Consider the following 27,473-nt stretch of genomic DNA (forward strand, 5'->3'; position numbering starts at 1 on the left):
CTCGGCTCGCAGGTAGGACCATGTTCCTTTGTTAGGTGGAGTTATGTCCAGAGCCGACCCACTCTACGTCTGCAGTAACTTGCTGTGCAGTTGCTGCTTGACATCTGGCTTCGCACAGAGTCCCCGGATGCTGGAACAACTATCACAGTGGGGGTGCTGAGAGCTATTGAACCAAACTGTAAACCCTGGATAGAATGGAAACCACTTCAAGCCAGGGGGTGCTGCAGCATCCCCTGCACCCCTAGTTCCAGCCCCTATGACAGAGCCTGTAAAATAACCTCCTGACAACCTAAAACACCAATGGAGAGAGAGGCCTTCAGACCCACTTACCACTCTGGGAGCCGTTGCTCCTGCCTCTGGCTAGACAGGGATGTATTCACAGGACCAGAATCCCACCCACCCCCGAGACTCTGTGCCCTGGTGCTGCATGCGCAATAGCTTTCCAGCCCCAGGAAATACACTTCTCCATCTCTCCATCTTAGTACTATTATTTGTGTGGAAGAAGTGTAGTCTAATGGTTACAGCCAGGCACTGGGGTGCCCAAGATTCTTGGGATCTATTCTCAGCTCCATCACTGATTGGCTGTGAAACCTGGAGAAGTCAAGTAGCAGAGGGGTAGCCTGTTAGTCTGGATCTGTAAAATGCAACAACGAGTCCTGTGGCACCTTAAAGACTAACTGATGTATTGGAGCATAAGCTTTTGTGGGTGATACCCACTTCCTCACGTGGACAAGTCACTTAACCCCTCTGTGCCTCGGTTTTCCCAGCTGCAACTTGGGCGCTATGAAGCGTCTCCCCGGAGGCAAACCCTGCGGTGCGCAGCCAATCAGAACTCCGCTTGACCTCAGTGGGGAGTCCGCGCGCGGAGGGCAGGGTTTGGCCCAGCGCTTTGAGATCCCCCGGGGGCAGGACGCATGGCCATGCTGGCTGCATCTCCAGGGCCTGCCCTCGCCTTTCCCCAGCACCGGGGGGGCTGGCCGGGGTGTGTCACCAGGGCAGAGACCGCAGCGCACGGAGCCGGGGGGGGACCTTCCCTTTCCCACGCCGCGCGAACGCGGCTGGCGAGGGTCGCGGGCGCGCGCTAGGGTACCCACGGCTGCGCGGAGCTCGGCGCGCCGCCGTGCACAGGGGTAGGGTGAGCCGCGCGGGGCTGCGGGTACGCCGAGGAGCGCTCACCGAGGCTACCGGGCACCAGGGCCGCAGGCAGCGAGGTGAGCGGCGCGTCCCCGCCGTGCGCTCGGCAGTGCGCCCCTCGGCCGGGCAGCGGAGAGGCCGTGGGTGGGTCTGCAGATGCACCCCGGCGTGGGCCGGGGTTGGGGGCTCGGGGAGTGGTCAGACCGCTCCACTGAGTGTGGACGGGGCTGGGCAGGGAGGCCCAGAGGGGTCGGTGCTGCCCGGGTGCCGCTTGGGTGCTGTGCCTGGTGGCGCTGGTGACAGGGCGGGTGATAGTGATTTGCACGAGTGCGCAGGGCTCTGCCCGAGGCAGGCTCAGGGCCCAGGTGTGAGCGGCGGATGCGAGCAGGAAGGTGGGATTCATTCCGCTCTCCCTGGGCAGAGGCGTCGTGCGCTGCCCCAGTTTAGCCAGATAAGAGTATTTCTGTGATGCCCGCGGATTAGCAGTGACGCTCGTTTCACTCTGTTTTTCCCAGGCAGAAAGGGGCAGCTGGTTGGGTGTTTCACTCTAGGAGATTGCAGAGAGCAGATCGGATCAGCCGTCCCCTGGGGCAGGACCCTGGTGGGGGCAGAGATGTGATAGCATGAGCCTCAAGATGGAAGGGCAGCCTGCCAGTGGGAGCTGGGGCCTTCTCACAGTCCCTTGGAGGGGGGGAAAGACAAGGAGGAGAGACACCCCGGCCAGCCAGGCTCTCAGCTTTCCTCAGATGAAAGGTCTCACCCAGGTAAGAAAAGGGGAAACTTCAGGGAGGCCTCCCTCTCTGATCTGGGACCCGTCCTCCAGGCTTGGACTTCAGCAGCCTGGATGTGCGCATTAGTCCTGATCACTATGGATTTGTCGGTGAAATTCCTAGTGGGGAGGACTCTGAAGCTGCTGGGCGGGTAGGGCATCGGGAACTAGACAGCACACGATAGTGCAGCCCAGAGGCAAGCAGAAGGGTGGGGAATTAGCTCAGTGACTTCACTGGGTTTGGCTCAGACTCCTTGCGCTTGGTGTGTTCGGAGCTGGATGGGCTGGGGGATGCTGACTGCCCCTGAGGAACCCCTGAGCATTTGTGCATCTTCCTTCCCCTGGCGGTTTGCTCTCCTCCCCTCCCTCTCTCCTTTTAGCACCCCTTGTGCTATCACCTGCTCTGGGGAAATTCAAGGCTCAGGCTAAGCTCCCCACCTATTGGGGGCCAGCCAGGAGAGGGTATTTGCTCCTGCCACCATGCAGAGGATGCAGGGGGTGGGGGGTGATGAGTGATAATAACCTCCCAGAGCTGCTTTCCAACCCAAGTGATGATTCCCTGCTTCTCTCCCTTTGCCTCCATCCTCCTCCCACCCACACAGAACATTATCTGCCTTTGCTTTTTACTTCCGCACGCACGAAACATTATTTCCCCACCCCTCAGCTGTTCAGGTGAGGCCTGGAGAGGAGAGTGGTGAAGGCGCAAACGGACTCGGTGTAGTTGGGAGGCTGAGCGTTAAAGAGGATGAATTGTGCTTGGTGAGAACGGACGGCTCCCCACGCCAGCCGAGGGGGTATGTTGTGGACTCCAGATGGGTAGGAGAGCCAGGAGGAGGAGGAAGTTGTGGAGACAGCCAGGTGATAGATGCAGGTGGCTTTGTGCCTACATTGGGGGTCTGGGAAGCTTTGGGGAGGATGAGCTTTGCCAGTCTCAAAGCACAACCGATGCACATGGAGTCTGACCAGGCCCCATCCTCCTCATCTGGTGCTAAGCAGGGCTGGCAGCGCTTGGGGAGTGCTGATGGCACCGTTGTGGCCCACTCCTGCATGGGTGTCAGCCAGGGCCAGCCTTAGGGGTGGGTGACTGTCCAGGCACTGTGGTCAGGGAGGATCCTTGGTCAAGGGGCTCGGGCTCCCTCTTGCTGCCAGCAGGGTGCGGTCCGGCATGGCAGGAGCACCCTGCTCCCAATCGAAGGTTCCCTGCTCGCTGCCCCGCCTGTTTTCCCAGCCCAGCTCCTAGTCTCATCTCCTCACTGCAAGTTGGTTAACTCTTCCCCGCACCCACTGCACTTGCAAACGCCCCGGACCCAGCCCGCACAGCAGGCCAGGCGCAGGGCTGGCCTTATGGGGGGACACCGTGGCAAGGCGCAGGTGGGCCTGGGTGTGAGGCTGTGGGAGGGAGCTCGGGAGAAACCCAGGGAGGCAGCGGGGGCGATACAGAGGAAGGCTGGGAGGACAGGAGGGGCCAGAGGGAAGAGCTGGGAAGGCAGCAGCGGTGCCAAAATGTAAGTTCATCCAGGACACTATTTCTAAAGCTGGTCCTGGGTCAGCCTAACCTTTTCCACCCTGCACACTTTTCTTTCCAGGGCACCAGTGTAGGGGCAGCCCCAGTTCAGTGCAGGCTGACATCTGTATGGGCTCCTCTCTGCCGTCCTTTCCCCTACCCATCCCACTGTCAGTCAAGCCACGTGCACGGCGACTGGCTGCGGCCGTGGTGCACAGAGCCACTGTTGGCCTCCTAAGTGATCTCTGTGATCCTAGCCCAAAAGCCATCAGAGAGCATTTGCCAGGCTGTCCCTCTGGCTCCTTTCCCCAGCAATGACTGCCCAGGACAGAGTTACAGGGAAGCCGCCTTGGGTTACCTCTGCAGTCGGGGCTCCCAGGCTGTGTGAGATTAACGTGTGTGTGTGTGTGTGTGTGTGTGTGTGTGTGAGAGAGAGAGAGAGAAATTTCCTAGCCTTTCCAAGGCAGTGAGGAAAGAGGATTTTTCCAGTCATGCTAAGTACTGAAGAGGGAAAATTGCAGTCACACACTAATGAGGACTTCAAAAAACAATTGGTTAGGTTTGTGCTTGGTATGGAGCAGCTATGGAACGGTAAATGCCTGCAGAGTGTGTGTGTCCACGTACACATGTTAGCATGGGAGGGAAAAGAATATATTCTTTAGGGCTTCATTGTTCACAAAGGGGCTGGCGTGAGCTGGGAGCCCTTCTGTGAAGTGAGTTAGTAGTTCTCAGCCAAGTTCCTATTGCACAGGCACAGGCATCCCCATCTGTAGCTGGTCTCAGCAAAGAGGTTGCTGTCAGATTGGGCCATGGAGATTGAGCTGCCCTCTGCTGCTTTGGTTTTTCCAGGACTTTGGCAGGGTAGCAGGGCGGAAGTTTGCCCTGCTACTGCCTGTGCTGGGGATAGATCGAAGACCCTTCTCCCAGACTGAGATACATCAATAGTGACACCTTCCCCCACTTCTCTCTTATGAGCTGGAGGGGACCCCTGCTAGCGGGGAGAGGGGAGATCAGTCCTCCTGCCCTATTCACTCAGCCTCCTGGCTGAGTCTGCCTGCAAAGGGAGCTGCGGCGTGCCAGTTGTGGGGATGGAGTTAATGATGCAGGCACCTGACCACCAAGGACTGGGCTAAGACAGACCAACCTGTCTGTCTGTCTGTTTGCATACATGGCCTCCATTACCAGAGGGCCTGAGGGCCTCACAGTTGGTCATGTATTTTCCTCACGGCACCCCTGTTCAGGGCTGTTATCTCCCAGTTACAGATCGGGGAGCTGACACACAGGGAAATTGACTGATTCACCCAGTGGCAGAGCTGGGTGGGACTTAAATGTCCTAACCTTCATTTCACACAGGCCACCAAAGAGCCCTCAAATGGCACCAACTTGAAGTCCTCATCAGCCTAGGCTGGATTCAGGCTGAGGAGGTGACCATGAAAAGCTCCCTCTCTCCCTGACCCAGCCAGCCCTTCCCCTCCACCCATGTAAAACCCAGCGTGAGCCCTCTGAGAGGTGGCCAGCTGCCTTTGCTCTGTTTCTTTTAATGGGATTTTGTATCTTTGGAGAGCGCAATCCCCTTAGAGAGGTTGAGTTGACCCGATCATGGGTAAACGTTGTCCCCCAGGTGGTTTATGTTCCTTGATCGGGTATTTGTTTGAATGGATTTCACTGAGCCTTCTGGGCAGGAAAATAATCTCCTCCTAAAGGTTAACCAGCCTGCAGGTTCGTGCTGTAATAAGCCAGGGGGTGGGAGGCAGGCTTATGCTGAGGTCTGCCTTAGGAGAGCCCTGCCTCCACCTCCCTGCCAGGGAATGAGCCTGTGAGGAGGAGACTGATGAGTCTGCCAAGCAGCCCTAGCACAAGACCTTGCTATGCAAACAGTGGTTTTGATCTTGAGCTCACTTCTCCAGCGCTAGCTGAGGAAGGAGAGTTGCAGCTGACTCAGAACCCCTGGGGTTTGGAAGATCCATGCCGGATCACCGAGCAGAGGAATATTTGACCCATCTTTTGGGCTTTCCATCTAAGGGCATCGCAAAGCCTTTTACAGACATTAGCTAATGAAATGAAATCTCTCAACCCTTCCCCTCATCTTGTGGCAGATATTATTGTTTTCCCCAGTTTACAAATGGGCAACTGAAGTCTAGGAGATCCAGTGACTTGACCAAGGTGTCAGGACCAGGGATAGAACCCAGGAGTCCTAGCTCCCAGACCCCAGCTGTAACTACTGTGCTTCGCTATAATGACCTATTATGTAAGCTGACTTTTCGTATGGCTAATCAGTTTACAAACCATCGCTTGCTTTTCTTCCTCCTGGGAGATCTCTCTGTGACCAGCAGCCGTTCTGGGCTGACGAGGGCTGTCTGTCTGAGGAGCAGTAAACACATGGCCGATTTACGCTTTAGAAAAGTGACTGAGCTTTCACCCTGTGACGTGGTTCCCCTGCACCTCCCCTGCTTTAATTAAAGGTTGTAGGAGGAGGGGATGCTTCCCAGTGGGAAGGGAGAGTGGGAGACCCACACTCAGGTCAGAGGACTCTGTACTCCAGCTTTGGACCTGGTTGCACTTGGGAGATGGAGCAGAAGGGAGAAGACAGCCTGGGAGCAAGGTGCATGAAAAGGGCTATTTTGGTGCAGAGCCCAGGCTGAGGGAGATGAAGGACCAAAATAAGAGGGTTGGGGAGAAATAGCGACATCCACAATGGAGCTGTTCAGAGAAAGCTCTGAGGTGTAATACCTGGCCGGACAGATGTTGCACATCTGGGAAGGCAGCATGGTGCCAGAGGGCTTGATTCAAAGCTCTTTGTGGTCCATGGAAAGACTTGCTCTGCCCTCACTGGGCTTTGGATCAGGCCAGGAGTGCACCATGCAGCAACGTGGTGCGTTCGGCCCTCTAGGTGCGCCCAAGCCCAGCCTGATGTGTTTGGGGCAGGTTTGGGCTGTGCTGTCATGAGGGTCGGAGCATGATGGAGTGGAGATTGGTAGCCATGGACTTGTATTCGAGGAAGGGAGCGGGTAGTTCAGAGAGTCACCATGCCTCTGTGGTTCTATGCAGGTGCTCGAGTTATGCTGATGAAGGCTCCGCACTAAGGCTGGCAGAGAGACATGAGTAACAACACGGTAAGTCCTCCCTACGAAGCAGCCCTGCTGTCCTTGTCCAGAGCATCCATCTCCCAGGCCCTCGAAGGATCTCATGGAACCTCCTGCCTCCTGGGTCCAAGCGCTTTGTGTCTTCAGGGCATTCTGGCATGGACAAGTCAGTCCTCAACCTGGCCCTGAGAGCTGGATGATGATCTCCCCACATCACAGATGGAGGAAGCTGAAGCCAGAGGTTAAATAGTTTTATAAACACCTTTCGCCCGTTCCAGCTCAGGGCTGGCCCATTAGCCGACTCAGGGATTAGGACAGCTAGTGGCAATTCTGGGAGCTGAGCAAGGCTTTGCTGGGATCTCCTAGCACCTTTGTTCTCGGAGTATGATCAGGAGGCTCTTGCTGTGGGTCAGTGGTGGTGATGGCTGGGCTTTCTCCTCGCCTTTGGAGCTCATTCTGCTCAGCCATCTACCAGAACTGGTTCACTGACCTTCCCAGCACAGCGTTGGAGGTCAATGTGATTTTTCACTGGCTTAGGTTTTGTTTCCGTGCAGCAGTGGCAGCTTGTGCCCTGGGTTCAGGGCAGCTCTGCACATAATCGCTGTGTTTAACCCTCGGAGCGTGGCATCTAGAGCCTGTGGCTGTACGTGATTTAAACACAACCCCGATAAACCCACCTAGCCCCGGGTCACAGAGGGAGCCAGCGGAAGGTGTTCCTTGCTCCTCAGGCTGCTCAGCCAAGCCTGTCACTCGGGACTGGGGAAAGCCGGCCCTGACTGAACCATGACCTCCTGCCCTGTCCTCCGGGCTCTTGAAAGAGGGAGCTACAGCAATGCTGGGTGGTTCATTCCAGCCTTGATGGAAGCAGGAGGTAGCAGAAATCTCACCAGAGGACCAGACTCCAGGGAAGAGGATCCCAGCCCATGGTCAGAAGCCCAGGGGGCATCTGAGCAGATCCAGTCTCAAGAGAAACGTCCAGACTTTACCTCAAGTCAGGGCAGAACTGGGGGACTTAACTTGGTTTTCAGCAGAATCTGTGCATCGGCCCAGGTTCCTATGAGGCACAAGGGAGTCTCGTGGGAGATATGAGGGGACCCTGTAGTTCTTGCTTAGAGATTCATGGGGAGGACTCTTGCTTGAGACAGTGGGAGCCTCTGGGGCTCACTAAAAATCTCTGAGCCTCGGGGAGCCTGGCTAGAGCTTTAGATTTGTGACTGAACTGGGAAGTGGTGGAGTCTTGCCTGGTTTTAGGTTTCTCAGCTCTGACCTTTCTCTTCAAGCCTTCCAGCATTCATCTCTTACTCCACCACTGCCCTGCCCTCCTCTTCTGGACTGCTCTGGGCATCGTTACCCTCCCCATCACCACTTCCCCCTCTCCCCACACCAGTAAGACTGCTGGTCAGCCCAGCTCTGGTGGAACTCCATTGACATGAGGGATGGTTCTCTCCCAGCCAACCTCGCCCTCTGCTCCATCACAGCCGTGTATGTTCATCTGCGTCTGTTTTCCTGGATTCTGCCTATTAGTGATAGCAGTCTGAAAACTGCTTTGGGTCCCAGGCAGCCCCGTGGCTATCGGGTAGGAGAAACTCTCTCTGAGGTCCAGTGGGACCTTGTGTCCTGTGGTGGGAGAATAGGGCCCTTGGGTTTTAATCCCAGCCATGACCCTGGGCAGTCATTAGAGCCAACATCTACAAAAACCAGCTCCAATTCGAGACACGCAGGGTCTGTTGCTCAGTGCTGCTGAGCACCCACAGCTCCTGTTGACTTTGGCTGGAGCTGCAGGTGCGCCACCCTTCTACAAATCAGGCCCACGGTGACTCAGGTTGGACACCCAAACTCAGTGGCCATCTTTGAAAAAATTGGTCTTCATCTCTTATTATTTGGTTATTTAATGCTAATTACAGTAGCCCTCAGAAGCCCCAGTTGGGATCAGCGCTCCAATTGTGCTGGGTGCTGCCCGTAGACTCAGCCCCTATCCCAAAGCGCTCAGTGCCTCAGTTTCCCCATTGGTAAAACAGGGCTAATGTATCTGATTCTGTTCTCAAGCCTGATGTGAGGACTGACTAACTCATGTTTGTGAAGTGCTATGCAGATGAGGCCATGCAGGAAAGATGTGTCTTAGTGGTTTTCCTCTCCAGGAGATCTGTGCATTCTCAACGGCTCAGAGCAGGCGCACCAAGTAGCGGAGTTCACATCAAATCTTTGTACCCTGAAGTCATGGTGAAATAGTAGCCAGGTAACCTGTATCTGCCTTGTTGTGGGAGCTGGGTTTCGTTAGCTGCCAGCTCTAGATTACTGAGCTGCTCTGTTTTCAAATGCACCATGAAATCCAGCTGAGCTTTCATTGGAAAGAGGGCAGGGAAGTGAATAAACCCCACCCAGGAGTGTTTGCCCTGAGGTTCAGTCTCTCTGAAAACAAATTAACTCTGAGGGAGGAGAAAACGCAGTCTTGGCTTATGTCCATCTGAGGTTCCTGGCACAGAAGGCAGCTGGCAGGTTGCTGGTAGCTTGCTGGGGTATTGGGTCCCTGTGCTGCTCCATAGCCTATTAGCCTTTGTTAGTTTCCAGTCAAGGAAGGCAGCACTGGGGCCTGCTCCTGCAGTTCATGGGACTTTTGCCTAAAGATGAGGCCTCCTATTCCAACAGGGAATTATGAGACTTCCTGCTGTAATGTAATCCAGGATCGAAGGGCCTGGAGGGTGAGTTGTGTCTGTCCCCCCACCACTCCCCGATCCCCCCCACACACACACACACAAGCAGTTGGTGTTCTCTTTCCTCTGTGTTGAGCACTGATGTTTTGTGTGACAGGTTGAAAGGGTGTTTCTGAGACATGATCTAATGGTGACTGATGCAGCATGCTGAATTGTGGCTGTGAGCGTGAACAATAGCATTTCAGTGAGCCTAAGAGAGGAAGAGAAAAGCCAGATAAGACCTAGATTAAACTTTCCCCAGTGTCTTATTCCAGGCCAAATTATGAAGGTGCTATCAGAGTTTTTATTTCGTCTCTCTCTCCATCTTTCCAGCCAGCCCTTGTCACTTGGGTATCTCAGTGCTGGTATTCAGTCCTTGCACAGGCAATGCTCCTGCCTGCTTCAAGAGAGGATCTGATCTAAAAACTCTTCCCATTGACTTCCGTGGGCTTTGGATCCAGCCCTGAAGGAGAGGATGGGGAAGGCAAGGACAAGGTACAGGAAGGCTACCCACAAAGCTTTAGCACAGTTTAGTGCATCCTGGTGGTTCTAAATCCCTTTATTTCGTTTTTAAAAAATAGATGAAATCAGCCGAGTGATGCCAGAGAACGAACATTAGGTCTGAACTTTAGTATGCGCTGACCAGCTGCACAGCAGCTGTCTCTTCTCATGCCCTCCTGACCTTTCAAGGAATTCACTCTCTTTTTCTTGACTGATATACAGTTAAATCAACAAGACAGAAGTTAGTGTCAACCAAAAGGAGCCCAAACAGGAGAAGTCACCAGCGCACAGAGATTGAGGCAGTGTAAGGTGCTTTCCGACTTCTGTGGATTATCGAAGTGTTTGCAAGGCGCCAGTAAGCACTATACAGTATCAACCAAATGTGAGGCCTAAAATACAGAGCATCCACATAGCCAGGCAGTTCCCATAAATCTGGCACAATAACCAGCAGGCACCCCCAGCCACAGGCTTTCCAGCTCACATGAGGAACGGCCCAAGAAACACTGACAAATAGACCAGGTGAAATAAATGAGCTTGGGGTGATCTGCAGGCAGGTTCTGTAGCAGATTGCCCAGGGAACAGAGGGGCACATAGCGCGCGCGCACAAACACACCTACTCCCTCTGCAGTTGGGAGGGAGGAAACCAAGACTCAACGCATGTAGCCCTGGCAGGTATCAGAGAAATATGTGAGAGAACAACAGGTCAGCATGACGAAGGGATAGTCAGAAGTGTTCAGCACTGGCCTAACAGCTGCCATGGAAGCCAGTGGGAATTACCATTGGTAGCAGAGTTAGTCCAATACTGAATGCTTCATAGTGCCACATCCTGCCCTGCACTGGTGTAACTGGCGGGGAGGAGGCAGGGGCATATACTGCTTTTGAAAACCAGCTTCCTTTCCTCTTTTGCTAATAATATAACCCTGGAACATCGGCGAGCTCACTCGTGTCCGTTTAAGCTGCTGTTTCACTTTTTTTTTTTTTTTTTTTTTGCCTTTCACAGAATTTGGATGGTGAAGCCAGCCTGGTCAGTTTCACTTTTGTTTCAATTCTGGGAACTGGCATAAAGTTGTTTGTGCTCATGGTTCTGGGGGGAGCATGTTTAATTGTTGTTGGTTTTTAAATCCGCTTGTTTTCATTGAATTGAAAAGAAAAAACAACATTTCTGCTTGCATTAGGCTTTGTAAACACAGCTAATGTCTATGCATCCGATTCAACAAGAGTTTACTCCTGCATAGACCGAACTAACAGCTAAGATCCCTGTTCTGCAGTTGGTTCCATCCATGCAGAAATTATTTGGTTTAAGGTCATGGCTGGGGGCCCCAACTGGAGAGCAGCGTCTCATTGTGGTAGGTGTTTGACACACGTGTAACAAAAATACGGTCTCTGCCCCTGACCATTTGTATTTGTAGTGTGGGATGAGAGGCGGCAGGTGGGTATGACAGACAAATGGGAGAGCACCAGGGCATGATGAGATGATTATGAGAAGAATTCACTCCTACACAGAATAGTGGAGAAAAAACATGCAGAAGAACTATGCCTGTAGAATCGTTAGGCCAACAAGAGTGCATCAGGGTGACTGTGCTCCCTGATTTCCCCCTCCCTGCATATCCAACTAAGGAAGACAAATGCAATTTTATAAAATGGCCAAAGAAACTAGTAACCCCAAAGGTAGGAACGGAGGGCTAGAAATACAAGTAGAAAAGGAGAGTAGGAAAAAGCCGTGGTAATGAAGCTGAAAGGGAGCGGCAGTAGCCACACTAGAATAATAAGTTGTAGGAGGTCCTGGCAGTGTTCTCTAGGAAAGTCCCTTTACAAGCACTGACTCTTGGCCCCTCTGCCTCAGGTAGCATTGACTAGTGGTTAGCACCCAGCTCCGGGAATCAGGTCTGCTGGGTTCTGCACCCAGCTCTGCCACTGACTTGCCTAATATGAGCTTCTGTACCTCAGTTTTTCCCTGTGTAAAATAGTAACATTTGGCCATTTCTGAAAGAGGCTTTGAAGTCCCCTAATGAAAGGCAGGGGTAGGCAACCTATGGAAAGCGTACCAAAGGCAGCGCCTGAGCTGATTTTCAGTGGCACTCATGCTGCCCGGGTCCTGGCCACTGGTCCAGAGGACTCTGCATTTTAATTTAATTTTAAATGAAGCTTCTTAAACATTTTAAAAACCTTATTTACTTTACATACAACAGTAGTTTAGTTCTATATTATAGACTTATAGAAAGAGACCTTCTAAAAATGTTAAAATGTATTACTGGCATAGAACACCTTAAATAAGAGTGAATAAATGAAGACTTGGTGCACCACTTCTGAATGGTTGCCGAACCCTGATGTAAGGGCTTGTTTGCACTAGGGGGGCTACCGTGGCATAACCCTGCAGTGTAGACGCATCCTACAGCAGCAGAGGGTTTTTTTTTGTCACTGTAGGAACTCCACCTCCCTGAGTGGCGGTAGTTAAGCCAGTGGAAGCATTTCTCCATCGACCTAGCTGCGTCTACACCAGGGTCTAGGTCGAGTAGACCAGGGTGAAGCATGGTGGTGGTTATAGGAAGGCGGGAGTGTCTGAATCCTTCTAATTTGAGGGCAGGATAGTCTCATAAATTCAAAGTCAGCAAGATTCCCTCTATCTCTGGCTCTGTGAGATGTGGTTTATTATAAGGTGTGCGGGGGGTGGGGGGAATCCCATCCACTCTCTGTGATAAATACCTTCACAATAAGGTCCCTGCCCTTTCCATGGAGTTTGTAATGAAAGCTCTGATGCGACTGGTGCCTGCTCTAACGGAGCCAGCACACTGCTGCAGAGACAGAGTGGAAGCTGCAGGGCCCCCGTCTCTTTGCACAACTGTCTTGTTAGCTGGCCTCCCTGCTGGGATCTTCCCACTTAACCAGGGACAAGCCGCAGCCCAGGCCTGTCCTCTGCTCCCCCAGCCTGCACATGCTGATTGCTCTACTTGAGGCTGCATCCATCCAGCACCACCAGCTCCCCTTAATTCCAGCCTCTTGCAGGGCTGCGCTCCCCCCGACACCACCGCCACCATCACCCCATAATGCACAATTAACCCTTTCATTCCTGGTCTCTTTGCTGCCACATCCCAGACAAAGCCAGCACATGGAGGCAAAAAGCTTGGCCAGTTGCTGGCCATGATGGATAATGTTACAATGCTTAAAGCAGCATCTGGCTTCCGGTGCATCTGGGCTTGGGGTAATGTCCCATTAAAGCCTGGCAAATATTCCTTTAAAAAGCTGCCCATTGCCAAACTCTCCCTTGACATCCCTCTGTGTGTCACAGCAGAGCTTGGGGAGGGGGGAATTGGCCGTGGCTGCATGTCAAAGAACATGGGTGTGTTTGTGCTTCTGGAGCCCTTAGCTGTGGTGTTAGCTGCAGGGATCTCTGATGTCACGGACAGAGGGGGCGCTAGAGAGCTCTGGGAGATGCCCCTTCTTCCCTGGGATGGAGAGCCACGTTTTCCAGCTACCACTGATTTGAAGGGCAGGGATCTCTGATGTCAGGGACAGAGGGGCACTAGAGAGCTCTGGGAGATGCCCCTTCTTCCCTGGGATGGAGAGCCACTTTTTCCAGCTACCGCTGATTTGGAGGGCGGGGAGGGCAATGTGGAAAACCTGCTGCCGGACAGGCAGAGGGGCTCAGTGCTTCCAAAAGTCATGCCCGGGGTATTTTAAGTTGGGCACCTAAAATCTGAGGCTTGTGGTAGCTGTAGGCTGGAATCCTGACCAGCTGCTGCTCCTGGCAAGGTAGGGGAGGAGGGGGAAAGAATGAGGCTCGTGAGGGTTAGGCCCCTGGTCTCTCAGTCATTTATCAGACCATTGCAGAAGCTTTGCCGGTCCCCTTGTCTGCCCTTTCCCAGGCTCCTTCGGAAAGGCAGGGCACTTGGAGACGCTGCACTGTCTCAGTCCTGCTCTCTCCCTTCCTGACCCCAGGGCCAGCGCACTGCAATCTTCCTGGTTCTCTTTGCTTTGATCATGCTGCTGATCATCTACAGCTCGAACAGTGGGAACGAAGTTTTTCATTACACCGCCCTGCGGGGAAAATCCCATCGTCCCCCCAACTTCAGGAAATGGGGGGTGAAAAGTGGCTACCTCCCCATCTATGGAAACAAGGTATGGTGCAGCCCACCTCGGCTGAGCCATGGGGCACTCCCTTGTGGTCCTGTCGCAGTCTGGCTCCCGGAACTCTGGGGTGAGCCCAGTGGGCATTTTATATGGGGAATGAAGGGCTGGATTATAGATCGCTGGGAGGAGCCATGCGATAGCGTGCTGGTGCATTAGGAGCATGAAGGGCCACTGCTTTTCTGGCCTCCGTATGGCTGCACCCTGCCCAGTGAGCATTGGTGGAGCAGAGGTGACATGACACAAATTGCAGCCGCTGAGCTGGAGAATAGACCTTTGTGTTTCTATTATGGAAGCACCACCCATTCCTGAGAGCAAGGGACTGGGAATTGGGTCTTCAGGACTCTGTTGCCAACTCTGCTTCTGGCTCACTAACCGGCCCTTGGCAAGTCACTTTGACCCTCTGTGCCCTGGTTTGCCCATCTGTGCAATGGGGGCAGTAATTCCCAGGCAGGCTCAGAGGGTTCGTTAAGGAATGTCTGGTAAGCAGGTTGGGCTCCTCGGACGGAAGGTGCTTATCAAAGGGCAGTGTGGTAGTGAACTAGCTAGTGAGTGTGGAGCACTGCCCTCCACTGCAGTGCTCTCCGATCTGAATCCCATTGTGCTGGGTGCTGTGCATCCACATAGATGGTTGCTACCCAGAAAAGATTCCAGTCTGAATAGACAAAAGAAGTGTTCCTGGCTTCATTTCACAGACTGGGAACCGAGGCACAGAGAGATTGTGACCGCCCAGAGTTGCCCAGGGAGTCTGTGACAGAGCCAAGAATTGACCCCAGATCTCCTGAGTCCCAGCCCAGTGCCATACCCAAAAAACAGCCCTATTTCCTGTCCCCTTAGAGAGAACCCCTGGTAGCTCAAGTGCCAGGGGCCAGTGTCTCTGGAGCAGATGGGTCTCAGTTCTGTTCTCGCCATTTCCTGGGCATTCTAAGCAGGGAAGGGGCACGGGGTCGTGATGGTGGGGAGGTCTGAGTTGGTCACAGGGTCCTTGCTAATGATGGTTTCTTCCCCAGACCCTGAATTCCCATTGCCACCAGTGTGTGATCATCACCAGCTCCAGCCACCTGCTCGGGAGCAAACTGGGCTCAGAGATCGACCAATCGGAGTGCGTCATCCGCATGAACGACGCCCCCACCACCGGCTACGAGGCAGACATGGGCAACAAGACCACAATCCGGGTGGTGGCTCACTCCAGTGTCTACAGGGTGCTGAAGAGGCCACAGGAGTTTGTCAACAAGACCCCGGAGACTATCCTCATCTTCTGGGGGCCACCCAGCAAGATGCAGAAGAGCCTGCTCAAGATCCTCCAGCGCGTCAGCATGTCCTTCCCCAACGTGTCGGCCTACGTGGTCTCCCCTGGGCGCATGAAGCAGTTCGACGACTTGTTCCGGGGAGAGACGGGGAAGGACAGGTACCTTGGAGCCCCATTCCCATTCTACTCCAGGGGGCATTCTGCGCCCATAAATCCTGCACGCAATATTTTAAAATTCTGCAAACTTTTTTTGTCAGAACATTACTACATAATCACGCCACTTTCAATTGTTTTGGTCATTTATTTCAAAATACCTCTCAGCAAGTATGTCTGTAACAATACAGACACACACAGAAATTCCCCCAGGAGCAGAGAGTTAAAGAAACCCATAGGATAACCCAGTTCCTCTTACTCTGCCCCCCAAGCCCGGACAGGGGGCCAGACACCCACAACCGCTCCCCCCAAGCCCTGCTGCAGGGCCCCCCCTTGCCCAGAGTCTCCCCTACACACACACCCCCAGCCGTGGCCCCCCAGCCCAGAGACCTGCTCCCCCTCGCTCAGGGATCCAGAGGGAGAAACAGCCTGATGCTCCATCCCAGGCTTGCATGAACTTTCCTGCGAGCCGCCCTCTCCTTCCTCAGGGCATGCTGGGAGCTGCAGCTGCCCAGAACCCTCAAACTCCCTCTCCCTGCCCCCTGCATGTCTTCTGTGTGCAAACTGGGCTCTGGTGGGTCTAGTGGCAGTTAGCAGTATTGCATCCCATTTCTGTGGGGGAAAGGAAATTCTGCGCACCCAATGTTAATTTCTGCAAAATTCTGCATTGCGCAGTGGTGCAGAATTCCCCAAGGAGTAGCATTCTCACGCCTGGTGACTGGAGCCCCAGCCCCACTGGCCAGCCCATTCCTATTGTCTGCCCCTGCTGCAATGCCACTGACTTGGGCTGTCTTGTGGTGCACACCCATGAAAAGAGGCCATGCTGCCCTCTGGAGCCACTCGCCTGCCTGGCAGTGCATCCTGGTCCCTAGCTGGGAAGGAGGAGCCAGGCTGCTCAGGTGATGGGGAGCCTTGGGAGAGCAGAAATGGGGTGGGGATGGGGGAATCAAATGGGAGAATCAAAAACTTGGCATCAGTATAATTCTATGTTCTCCCATCTTCTCCTAACTGATCACTCCCTGTCCTTCCCCCATCTCCATCCTACACTCCTTTCCTTCATCACTCTTCTCCTGGCATCCCCCTCCTCTCTCTCTCTCTCTCTCTCCATCTCCTCCTTCTCTCTCTCTTCCCCTCCTTCTGCCGGCCCCCTGCCATTCCCCGTCTCACAGGGAGAAGTCCCGGTCGTGGCTGAGCACAGGCTGGTTCACCATGGTGATTGCTGTGGAGCTGTGTGACAAGGTGCATGTTTACGGGATGGTCCCCCCTAACTACTGCAGGTAAGAACCCAGGTCCCCCCAGGTGCCCCTTCTGGGATCCCAGCGCTTGGCCATCTGCTGGCAGCGCCTCAGCGGCTCACCCTGTAACTCTGTCCTCTGCAGCAGGAGACCTCAGCCGGGCAAGATGGCATATCACTACTACGAGCCCAAGGGCCCGGATGAGTGCACCACCTACATCCACAATGAGCGCAGCCACAAGGGCAACCACCACCGCTTCATCACGGAGAAATGGGTCTTTGCCAGCTGGGCCAGCCTCTACAACATCACCTTCTCCCACCCGGCCTGGGACTAGGGGCTCCCCTAGGAGACATGGAGCCATTCGAGTGCCCAACCCAGCAGCTGGTGCCAGTAGTGGCATAACTCCACCTGGATGGGAAAACATCTCTTGGTTAACCCTGTGAGCCAGGCTGGGCTCTGAAGGAGGAGGCCCCGCACTACAGGCTGTCCAGGGCCAGAAGGATTGGGTGAGGGGAGGAAGGGACTGGGCTGGTTCCAGTGACCTGGCCTGCAGTCCCAAGGGTCAGGGAGTCCTGCTACACACCGGGCACTGCTGGATTCATGGTGTCCCCTTCCCCCCCACAGGCCACACACCTAGTGCACATCACTGGTTCCCTGCTTTGAGGTCACCTCACTCCCTCGCCGGCGATCAGCTCAGAGGCCCAAGAGTGAGTGGGAACAATCGCTGGGTGCCCAGATGGAACGGCTGACCCCTACTTAATGCTCTGGTGGCGGCTCTGGTCTCGCCTCTCTTGGCTTCTGGAGAGTGTATTTCCGAGGTGGGAGGACTGTAACTCTCTCAGCTCTCCTAGGCTCAACTTTATACTGAGTACCCGAAAGGCTGTATCTGCTGTACAGTGCAACCCTGCTCCAGGCAGCCTCTGCCTTGCGAAACTACCACCTGCATCTCCAAGTTTCCAGTGAGGCCTATAAGAGACCAGCCTCAGGGGCGTAGACTTCTCAGGTGGGTCTGAGGCAGGGCTCAGGAGGGGGCATGAGACACATTTCAACAGGCTGTCCAAGCACTGACCCCCATAAGTGACAATGACAGAGCCCACTCTCCCCTGATAGCTCTCTGCCCTGCTGCCTGGGGCTGATCCCTGTGGGGTGTGGGAGGGGTGTTGTGTTGGGGAGTGTCATGGTCAGTGGGAGGGTTGTGTTTGGGGGGAGGGAAGGTGTCACCGTCACATTGGATGTATGTCACGGTCACTGGGAGGCACTGAGGGGTGTGTGTGTGTGACAGTCATTAGGAGGTGTGTTAGGGGACAAGGGGGTATCAGTCTCACAAGGGCACCGATGCCTACAGGGCTTTGTCTTTTCACAGCTGTAGAGGGCACTGGGCCTCTGGAGTCTTGCTTTGGCATCACCAGCTGTCCTGGACAAAGCCCAGTCTGAGAGCTGCGCGCCAGGGTGTTTGCTGTCCTAGCTCCCCTTCCACTGGCTGGCAGGGCTGGCAGCTGGTCCCTGCCCTCCTTTAACCCCACTTGTGAAATCAAGATTTGGTAGCATGTGGCCACGCTGGCTGCCCCCACTGGGCTGGGAGGCCTGGGGCTGTGGTTTATTTAAGACTCCCCACCTACCCCCCGCCCAGCTCTGTCCACATGGGCTGCAATTCCTCCTCCACTCCTAGACAGGACACAGCAGTGACCCCCCCCCCCCCAGCTGCATGGCTGCACGTCCTGCTTTCGTGTCCTTGCTGCAGCCCTGCAGAGACCTTACAGCTGCTGGTGCACTCACTGCCTGTCCTGTCTGTGTGTGGCAGTGGCGCTCCCTGCTGGTGTCCAAGAGGCAGTACCATTTGCTAGGCTCACTCTGCATGGCTTCTCCATATCATTTTCAGGGCAGTTCCTCTTGAATATGCTTTCCTGCTGCTGCTTCTGGTACCATTGGCACTGCCTCTCCACCCCCCAATATGCACACCTCTTGCCAATGAAACGTCTGCACAGGGAGAGCAAGTGGCCATGTAGTAAGAGAGGGCAGCAATACTGTGGAAGTGGAAATCGTACCCTCAGCATCTCAAACCAGGAGCACTTTTCACTGCCTCCCATGTTCTGTCTGTCTGATCGCTGTTCTGCCTGGCTGCCTCTGACCCCTGCCACTGGATCTGTTATGCCCCAGGTTACAGAGAGCTCCTTAAATTAAGGCGCTGAGACTCGTTACTAAGCGCTGATCATGACTGCTTGGGAGAGGTCTCTGCTCCGTGCTTGCTGCACACGGCTTCTTCCATGTACGTGCACAGCTGAGGGGACCGTGTGTGGGTGTCAGACATGGCTCTGTTCTTAGTGTAGATCCCCTTAGGCTTGATCCCTGTTGCCTCAGGGTAGAGTAGGTGTGAAATGCTCCTGTTATGGTTTGGAGTTACTCAGTTCTGGGGGGAATCATAGGACTGGCAGGGAGCTTGAGAGTCAGCTGGTCCAGTCCCCTGCACTCATGGCAGGACTAAGTGTTATTTAGACCATCCCTGAGAGGTGTTTGTCTAACCTGCTCTTAAATGACAGCAATGCAGAATCATGGATTGAGATTAATAGATTTGGGCCCCTTGTGTTTACTCCCACGCTCTCCCTCTGTCCTGCTCTCATATCCCCAGCCCACCTCTGCCATTTCTCATGGTCATTTTCCCTCTCTGCCTTCCCCAGCAATTCAGGGGCTGCATGAAAGGTGCACTTCAGCTTGAGGCCATCGGCTGCTTTCTAGTCACCCACTAGGCTGGATTTTGCCCTTCCCTGGTCCTTGGCAATAGCTGCTGAAAATCTCCAAGTTACAGAAACAAACACTATAAAAGCCTGCAGTATTTTTTTTAACAGCCCAAAACACGGTGGGCCAGATCCTCACTCAAGCAAAACTCCCCTCTGCAACCAGTGGGATGTTTGTCTGGGGCAGGGCTGCAGGATTGGGCCCTGGAGTAACCTGACTGTGAACTGTTTACAGCGCAGGGGCCTGACTCTGATCCCGTGTCCACCAGGGTGAATCAGCAGCCAGCCTGCTCAAGCTGAACCAGGGTAAATGAGGTCAGACTCCAGCCCCGTGTCTGTAGAATACAGCAGCATTTTCTTTGAAAACAAGGGAGAGACTGATAGACGTGCTGGAGGAAAAGCCATCAGCTCTGTACTCCACCTCTGGGGGTTGAATGGGAGCACACCTCCCTGCAGCAGAGAGATTCTCCACGCAGCCCTGGAGTGGAATTGTATCGTGGCTGTGTGAGCTGGGAGCAGATCCCCCTCCCCCCCCAACTCTGACACCCACAGGTGGGAATGGCCCTTGTGCAGTTGTCTTGATCATGGCTGGTATTGCAAGAGGTGATTCCCGCCCTGCACTTTGGGAAGGGAACCCATGCAGGAACGTGATGGCAAGGAGGTGGGAAGGGGACCTTGAAACTTACAAATGCCCCTTGGTGAAGAAAATGCCTTCCCCCCCCCCCCACCCGGCAGAAGATCAGCCAAATCTATATCCACTGAGATGAACAAACTTTGCTCTTGGTTACTACAGTCAATGGAGATGCTCTGGATTTACACCAGTGTGACTGAGCGTCCTGTGACCCTTGATATTCAGGACACAGGAAGCGAACTGTGCCCAGCAGTGTGTCACCAGCTGTGACCTTGCTGGGTACCATGGTGCCTATTCTACACATCACTGCCACCCTAGAGGACGTAGCTTTGGAAAAGATGCCACAGCCAGTGGAGAAGACCTGGCTACCCTTCCGCACAAAGGCTATGGAGCTGCTACTTTCCCACCATAGCCAGGACCTTTGGGGGTGTTCAAAGCAACATTGTTGAGATGTTTTGGGGGGGGAGGGAGTGGGTTTTTCCCCCCTGGTCCTTGCATTTGTATTGGTTTCCTAAAATAGTTGTGTTAATATATTTTAAAAACCACTTCACAAGAAGCAGGGTGAGATATGGAGGCTTAGAGGCAAACCCAGTTGGGTGCCTGGTACCTGCAGCTCCACTGATGTCAGCTTGCTAGTCTGACCCCCATCTACATCACTGGGAATCATGGGTGCCAAGCACGTGTGTGTGCCAGGCCGTGCCTTCAAAGGGATTGAATGCTGTTAGGTGCCTTGCTCCCGTAATGTGTTTTGGACCCTTTGGAAAGCCCAGCCGTACATGTTGTACTGTGCTGGCAAATTCTGCAAAACTAGATAGGATTCTGGACAATGCAGTAAGGGAAGTAGGATTGATCCTCTTTTGGTTTGATTTTGTCTTTGCTGCTTCTCTTCTGTGCTTCTGTAAACGGCTGATCTGCTTAAACAACTCCACGAATGATCCTTTGAACAGAACTGTCAAGTCGCTTGGCTGGGTAGTGCCTATAAAAATCAGTCACTCTTGAATATAAAGTTGCATTTATAAAGGGTTAATAAATGATGAATAGAAGTCTGTTATGTACACAAGTAGCATGAATTAGAAGCACATCAGTAGAAGGCATATGTATGGTAATGAGCCCTGGTTATAAGCAACCTATTAGGTTCTCTAATAACAATGGATTAGCTATTTATGAGAACATCTGTTAATCATTTATTAACCCTTTATAAACTATAAATGGAACCTGAATAGAAAGTGTGATGTAAAAACCTGGATGGTAACATAACAGCATGTGGTTGAACCATTTAATGTGAGACGTTTGCTATAAAAATAACCAGCAATGCAAATAAATGGGGTGCTGAGGTTTGCTTTTTTTTTTTTTTCCCCCCCATCTCTCTCCATTGCTTGGGCTGTGGAAGAACTTGGGAATGCAGTTTCTTCCCCTCCCAGTTCCATCCTTCCCCAGCTGGCAAGCGGGGCCATTTTCCAGTGTTTTGAATGGATCTCGACACTGCCTCTTGATTTAACAGTAGCATTAACCTCTGTGGCACCTTATCTGACCACAACATCCTTTTTTATACAGGAGCTGCACGGATGGTGTCACAACAGCATGGGGGAAAGCATTTGTTCATTTGCTCCTGGTGCTGTGCAGGCAGCCAGAGGAACGTGATGTTTTGCTTGTAGATCCACAGATAGTGACTACTGGCTTTTTTTTTTTCTTCCTTTTTTAATCAGTTTTTCAGCCATGGAGTCATGGATTTAAAAAACCAAACACGCGGGGTACTAAGAATCCAGTTGGCTTATGTTCAAATGCAGCCTTACAGGACTCCTGGATTCTGTTCTTGACGCTGCAGCCTCCCTGTGCCTCAGTTTCCCACCAGTCAAAGGGAAGTCGTGATCATAATAGAGCTCACAGGGCCATTGTGAGGCTTAATTCACTGTGTGAGATCCTCACATACATGGTGTGCAAAGGTTTCTTAGAGCCTGGTTAGATTATACCAATGTAAAAGTGTTGGTTGTTGAGCCTAGACTACCTGCCAGAGCCCCTTTAAGGGGTTCAAAGTACTAGAATGTCCAGGTTAAAGGAGCACAGTCGCTCTGTGCCAGATCCTCAGCTCAGCTAGCCGGGGGGCAGGCCCTCTCTGACTGCAGGTCCCCTCACTCAGCACAGAGGCCCAGATCCTCGTGAGCTGCTGTGAAGTGTCAATATAACACATCTGGTAGCCTGGACCTGTGTTACTGCTTCTTAGGGACCCCCTGTATCTGGGATTGTCTGTCAAATCAGCAAGGAGTGAATGTTTTGTAACGCTTTGTAAGGGAATAAATATTGCTATGATCTTAGCCGCCATGTTTCTGTGAATTTGGATCTTTTGTCATTCCAAAGCCTCAGAGAGAGCCTGCCCTGCCTAGCAAAGTCTACTGGTGACAACGGAACGGACTTGGTTCATTAAAGTGTTTGATGCCCTCTCACCCGCCAGCCCTGTGAACTGTATAATACTGTGACCTCCTTTCCCATGTAGTTTTCTCTAGGTCTCCAGTGTGAATGCTTCTGAAAAGCAGAGTCCAGCATAGTGGTCGGTGGTGGAAGGTTCTTGCTAGGACAGACGGGAGAGTGGAAGGAAGAAAGGTCTTATGGGGAAAGCCCTTAATCTCCCTGTGAGTTTGCCATGGGGCTCATACTCCTTCCCTCTCATTCAGGTGCGTTGTGGGCCCACATCTATTAATAGTGGGAAGTTGTCCAGATACATTGGTGATGGGTGCTAGATAGAGGAAAAAGCCAGGCCCTGGCAAAATTTGAACAAAACAAGACACAGTTGAGGACCAATTTCTGATGCTGGCTGATCTCAATTGCCCTTTGCTATAGCCCCCCCCCCCCCACAATAAACAGTTACGTTGTAAAGCAAAGCCATAGTTGCTATGTACACACCTTCCTAATCTGACTAGTCCAGCATCAGGATTTCAAGTCCCAAGGGTCCTGCAGGTAAAATGATAGTAGGGAGGGATACCGATGTGCCTGATTGCTCAGCCCATATGTTACCTGGGAAGGGCCATCTTTGTGGTGTCTGGGTGCAGCCTATGAAGTGCGGCCTGATCTCCGCCTGATAGTTCCTCATGTTACATAAGTCCTGCGTATTTGTGGCCGTTTTGGGGTCCTTCTTGTGCATCTTCAGGCTGGGAGATAGTGATACTGGTGCTGGCCCTAGGGCAGGATTGGGGCTGCCACAGCAAAGCTAAACAGAACTAGACCTGACTTTGCTTCCTTGTGGTGCAGGAAAAAGGCCTGAAAAGGGACCCCTCCAATCCAGAAACGAGGGGGTGGGGTGTCTGCTTCTGTTTTCTCCTAGAAATTCAAGGTCTGCCCTTTTCTCCTGAACCCCCCGCTGGAGAGCTGATTGGATGACGGCAGCCAAAAGACCCCTGCAAGTGGAACGTGATTCACTGAGAGGACAGGTGATCTTTATCCAGCCCTGTGAGGGCAGGGGGTGGGTGGAAGGCAGCTTCTGACTCTATTGCCACTCGGCAGCAGTCAGTAGACTGAGGTGTCTGCCAGACTCGTCTTCTCAGCTGCTTGAACCGCAGCCTCATTTCTAGTGGCTTCACGGCAGCCCCCAGCCCCGGACCCACAGCCTGCACCTGTCCCTCCTTCCCCCTGCCCCCGCCCCCAGCAGCAGCCCCTGACCCACCAGCCTGCAGCTCCTCCTCTCCCCAGATCCTACAGCCCCAGAGCCTGCATCTCACCCCTAAATCCCGCAGTCCCAGCCCCACAGCCTGCCTCTCCCCCGATCCTGCAGCCCCCCAGTCCCTCCAGAGAGACATCACCCTGCCGCCACCACCCCCAAGCCTGCAGCCCCAGCGCCATAGCTCCCTGCCCCAGGCCTCCAACCCCCAGATCCTAGAGCTCGGGACCCACAGCCTGCAGCTCCCAGTCCCTCCTCCAAGACCCACCCTGCAGCCCGGTCTCCCGACCCTCTCCCCAGCAGGGGAGGGGCACCTGCCACAGGCGCAGGGGAGGGGGAGGACCCGGCTCCTCCTGCCCCAGCCCGCGGGAGGAGCCTGCCCGGCCGGGCCGGCGCTATGAGCTGCAGCATGACCGCGGCGGACGCGCAGGACTATCTGTCGCGCAGAGCGATCCCGCAGCTTTTCGAGGTGAGCGCCGGGGGCAGGAGACCGGCCTGGGGCGGAGGGGCTGCGCCGCGCTCCGCGCTGGGAGATCCCAGCCAAGCGCCGGGGGGGGGGCAGGCTCTCCCGGTCCCGGGTGCAGCTGCAGCCCCCTTTGCGCAGAGTGTCCCGGACCCCAGACATCCCATCCCCCGGTAACCCCCCCAAGCCTCGTACCCTCCGCCTTTCCCCCTCCCCTCCCACGTCCCTATCCCCTTGGCAGCCTCTCCCCTCACCCTCCCCTTCACAACCCCTGTCTCTGCACCTCCTCCACCTCCCCTCATGCCCCTGTCCTCTGCCACCTCCCTCTAACATCCTCCCCTCCACTGCCCAAGAACACCTGTCTCTACTCCTCTCCCTCCACTTCCCCTCACGCCCTGTCTCTGCACCTCCTCCACATCCTCCTCCACCTCCCTCATCCCCTGTCCCTAAACCTCCTCCAATTCCTCAACCGGCCCCCTGGTTCTTGCACCTCCTCTATACATCCTCCTCCACTTCCCTCACGCGCCCCCTGTCTCTGCCACCTCCTCTACAATCCTCCCCTCCAACTTCCCTCATGCCCCGTCCTCTGCCGCCTCCCTTCAGATCTCCCTCCACCTGCCCACACACCTGTCCACTACATCCTCCCTCCATTCCCTCACGTAGCCCTGTCCTCCATACACTCCCTCAATCCCTCCCTCCACTCCCCTCAAACACCCCTTCCTCCGTGCCACCTCTCCAACATCTCCCTCCATCTCCCCCTCACGGCCCTGTCCTCTGCACCTCCTCTACAATCTCCCCTCCACCTCCCTCACCCACCTGTCCTCTACATCCTCCCTCCACTTCCCCTCACGCCCCTGTCCTCTGCCACATCCTCCAATCCTCACCTCTCACTCACACCTGTCTCTGCCACTCCCTTTACATCCTCTCCTCCATCCCCCTCATAGCCCTCTTGTCCTCTGCCACTCCCTCTACTTCCTCCTCCCTGCCCACACCACCTGTCCTACATCCTCCCCTCCACTTCCCCTCCCGCCGCTTTATATGGTCCCCTGTCCTGCCAACCTCTCCTCACACATCCTCCCTCATCTCCCTCACGCCCCTGTCCTCTGCCACCTCTCTACATCTCACTCACACCTCCCTACCCACCTGTTCTACATCCTCCTCCACTTCCCCCACCCCCTGTCCTCTGCCACTCTCTTAATCCTCCCCTCCACTTCCCTCATGCCCTGTCTCTACATCCTCTCCAACTCCCTCCATCTCCCTCAACGCCCCTGTCCTCCGTACAACCTCCCTTCCACTTTCCCTCACGAAAAATTTTTTCCTGTCCTCTACATCCTCCCCTCCACCTCCCCTCACGCCCCCTGTCCTCTGCCACCTCCCTCCACATCCTCCCCTCTACCTCCCTTCAAACCCCCTGTCCTCTGCCACCCTCCCTCCACATCCTCCCCTCCACCTCCCATCACATCCCCTGTCCTCTGCCAGCTTCCCTCCATATCCTCCCCTCCAACTCCCCTCAAACCTCCTGTCCTCTGCCACCCTCCCTCCACATCCTCCCCTCACACCCTGTCCCCTGCCACCCTCCCTCTACATCCTCCCCTCCACCTCCCCGCACACCCTGCCCTCTGCTACCCTCCTTCCACATCCCTCCCCTCCACCTCCCCTCATGTCCCCTGTCAGCTTCCCTCTACATCCTCCCCTTCATCTCCCCTTACACCTCCTGTCCCCTGCCACCCTCCCGCCCCATCCCTCCCCTCCACCTCCCCACACACCCTGTTCTCTGCCACCAACCCTCCACATCTTCCCCTTCACCTCCCCTCACACCCTGTCCTCTGCTACCCTCCCTCCACATCCCTCCCCTCCACCTCCCCTCATACCCCATCCTCTGCCACCCTCCCTCCACATCCCTCCCCTCCACCTCCCCTCAAACCCCCTGTCCTCTGCCACCATCCCACTACATCCCTTCCCTTCACCTCCCCTCATATCTCAAGGCCTCCAGCACCTTCATAATATTCCCCTCCCCTCATATACCATGCCCTCCACCAGCACCCCAGTCCATTCTCCCCTAATATCCCTGGGCTCCTTCTGTTCTCTCCCCTCTCTCCCCTGTACCTCTTTCCCCTGCATGAGTTGTTCAGTTACCCCCTTGTCATTTACCTTCATCCCAATCCCCACTCTTGCCTGTAGACCCTACCCCCCCGTAAGTGCCCCTTCACCCTGAATCTTCCTGCTCTTGAATAACCCACCTTCTTGTGTACCCTCATCTGCTTTACCCCTCCCTGTGCTTCCTGTCCCCACGTCCCCTTCCCTACCGTACCTCTGTGAGGAGGCTGTGGCTATATCTGGTCCAATGGGCAGTATGTTTTGCCCAGCCACATCCAGTAGTTGGGTAGGCTCAGAAAAGGCAGGTTCAAAGGACGATAGGAATGGCCCAGCCCTCTCTGATCTGGAAACCTGCTGCCTCCAGTACTGTCCTGTCCTGATTAGAGATCCAGTAAATCTGCGTGTGTGGATTTCCCACCTGTGCTGAGGATGTAGGCTCTCCCTATGGCTTTCTGGCCTCCCCAACCTTCTTGGTATCATTCAGGCTTTCACTCTAGGCAGAATTAAAATTAGGTGCCTGCTTTCTCGCCTCTCGAATCCAGGCAATGTGGGGTGTGGATTGAGAGAATGGGCCTGATTCTCCTCTTGCTTGCCCCAGTGTCTGTCCCTGGATCTAACCCAGAGTAGGTGAGCCCAGAGCTGAATTGACCACATTTGTCTTCGTGGGGTTTTGCGGGGTTACTCTCAGGGATGGCATTGTTACCCATGTGGCATCTGGCTATTTTTCTGCAAGCAGCTAGCTGATGTACTGTCCAGCGTCCCATTCACCAGCAGGAGCATCTGGTATAGAATTCCAAACTGCTGTACCTTTTAAAGGGACAACTGCTTGAGTGATCTCTCTGCTGCTTGATTTTTGAGGGGGCTTCCTCCCCCCCCCCCACAACACCCCTATGAAGTGTGACTGGATATCCTGGTTTAACAGATTGATGTGCTTCCTGTTTAACAAGGCCATGCTGCATTGGGTGGGGAGAAGAAGAACCAGACCATGAACTACAACCTAAATGCAGAGCAACTTTACTGATTTCAGTGGACTCCTGATTTACACTGGTGTAATGGAGTCGAGAGCTTGGCCCTATATATAAGAAGCACTAACAGCACAGCAGCAAGGCCGGCATCAGACAGTCTTGATGATTGAATTAACTGAGAGATTCACCACGGTCCTTACAAATTGGGCCGAGAGTGGCATGTGCTGCGAAATTAGCTCCATACTCTTGGGCTCCTACGATGGCAGGGGGCGAAATATTATGGAGCAGCTATAAAATGGGCTCCAGCAGGAGCCGCTCATACTAATAACCCTACTCGTGTTTTGTGAAGGGCTTTCCTTTGGTTTTATAGTAACAGCTGGCTTGAAAACACAGAGCTGAGCAGAGGCAGAAACGGAATGAGCACATAAAGCCCCGGAGATCTGGCCCAAATCTCCCTCTGGTTTCTATAGTCCCTGTCTATTATGCACCTGCT

General features: G+C 54.2%; 2 protein-coding genes across 7 annotated transcripts in view; both read left to right on the forward strand.

Moving 5' to 3' along the window:
• The first annotated feature begins 1,528 nt into the window (after positions 1-1,528).
• ST6GALNAC6 (ST6 N-acetylgalactosaminide alpha-2,6-sialyltransferase 6) lies at positions 1,529-22,118 on the forward strand. Of its 4 annotated transcripts, none has more exons than XM_032797646.2 (7): positions 1,529-1,898; positions 2,506-2,662; positions 6,456-6,520; positions 13,618-13,797; positions 14,817-15,214; positions 16,378-16,485; positions 16,588-22,118. In XM_032797646.2, the coding sequence occupies exons 3-7, from the start codon at positions 6,506-6,508 to the stop codon at positions 16,775-16,777; spliced, it is 891 nt and encodes a 296-aa protein (XP_032653537.1). In that variant the 5' UTR covers positions 1,529-1,898; positions 2,506-2,662; positions 6,456-6,505; the 3' UTR covers positions 16,778-22,118. The 4 variants fall into 4 exon arrangements, 3 of the variants coding, with proteins under 3 accessions (XP_032653537.1, XP_032653536.1, XP_032653535.1); XM_032797645.2 differs by having other exon boundaries at positions 2,568-2,662; XR_004376126.2 differs by lacking the exon at positions 2,506-2,662 and having other exon boundaries at positions 1,531-1,898; positions 16,588-17,446; positions 21,361-22,118.
• Positions 22,119-23,160: 1,042 nt separating this feature from the next.
• The window catches only part of AK1 (adenylate kinase 1), a 39,996-nt gene continuing 35,683 nt past the window's right edge, over positions 23,161-27,473 (forward strand). For 2 of the 3 annotated variants that reach the window (XM_032797636.1, XM_032797638.1), the window contains exon 1: positions 23,842-23,924. In XM_032797636.1, coding sequence (XP_032653527.1) covers positions 23,853-23,924 — 72 coding nt within the window. In that variant the 5' untranslated portion in view covers positions 23,842-23,852. Of the gene's footprint in view, positions 23,229-23,841; positions 23,925-27,473 lie in introns of those variants that run through there. The other variant, XM_032797637.1, reaches the window with a different exon arrangement.

The sequence above is a fragment of the Chelonoidis abingdonii genome, chromosome 24, assembly GCF_003597395.2.
Source record: "Chelonoidis abingdonii isolate Lonesome George chromosome 24, CheloAbing_2.0, whole genome shotgun sequence".
Classification (NCBI taxonomy): Eukaryota; Metazoa; Chordata; order Testudines; family Testudinidae; genus Chelonoidis; species Chelonoidis abingdonii.

Bases quoted from the DNA above. Each gene is read 5' to 3' on its own strand.
- ST6GALNAC6 (XM_032797646.2), top strand. The intron at 13,798-14,816 runs GTATGGTGCAGC...TTTCTTCCCCAG, and splicing joins TCCCCATCTATGGAAACAAG to ACCCTGAATTCCCATTGCCA. The intron at 15,215-16,377 runs GTACCTTGGAGC...CCCGTCTCACAG, and splicing joins GGAGAGACGGGGAAGGACAG to GGAGAAGTCCCGGTCGTGGC.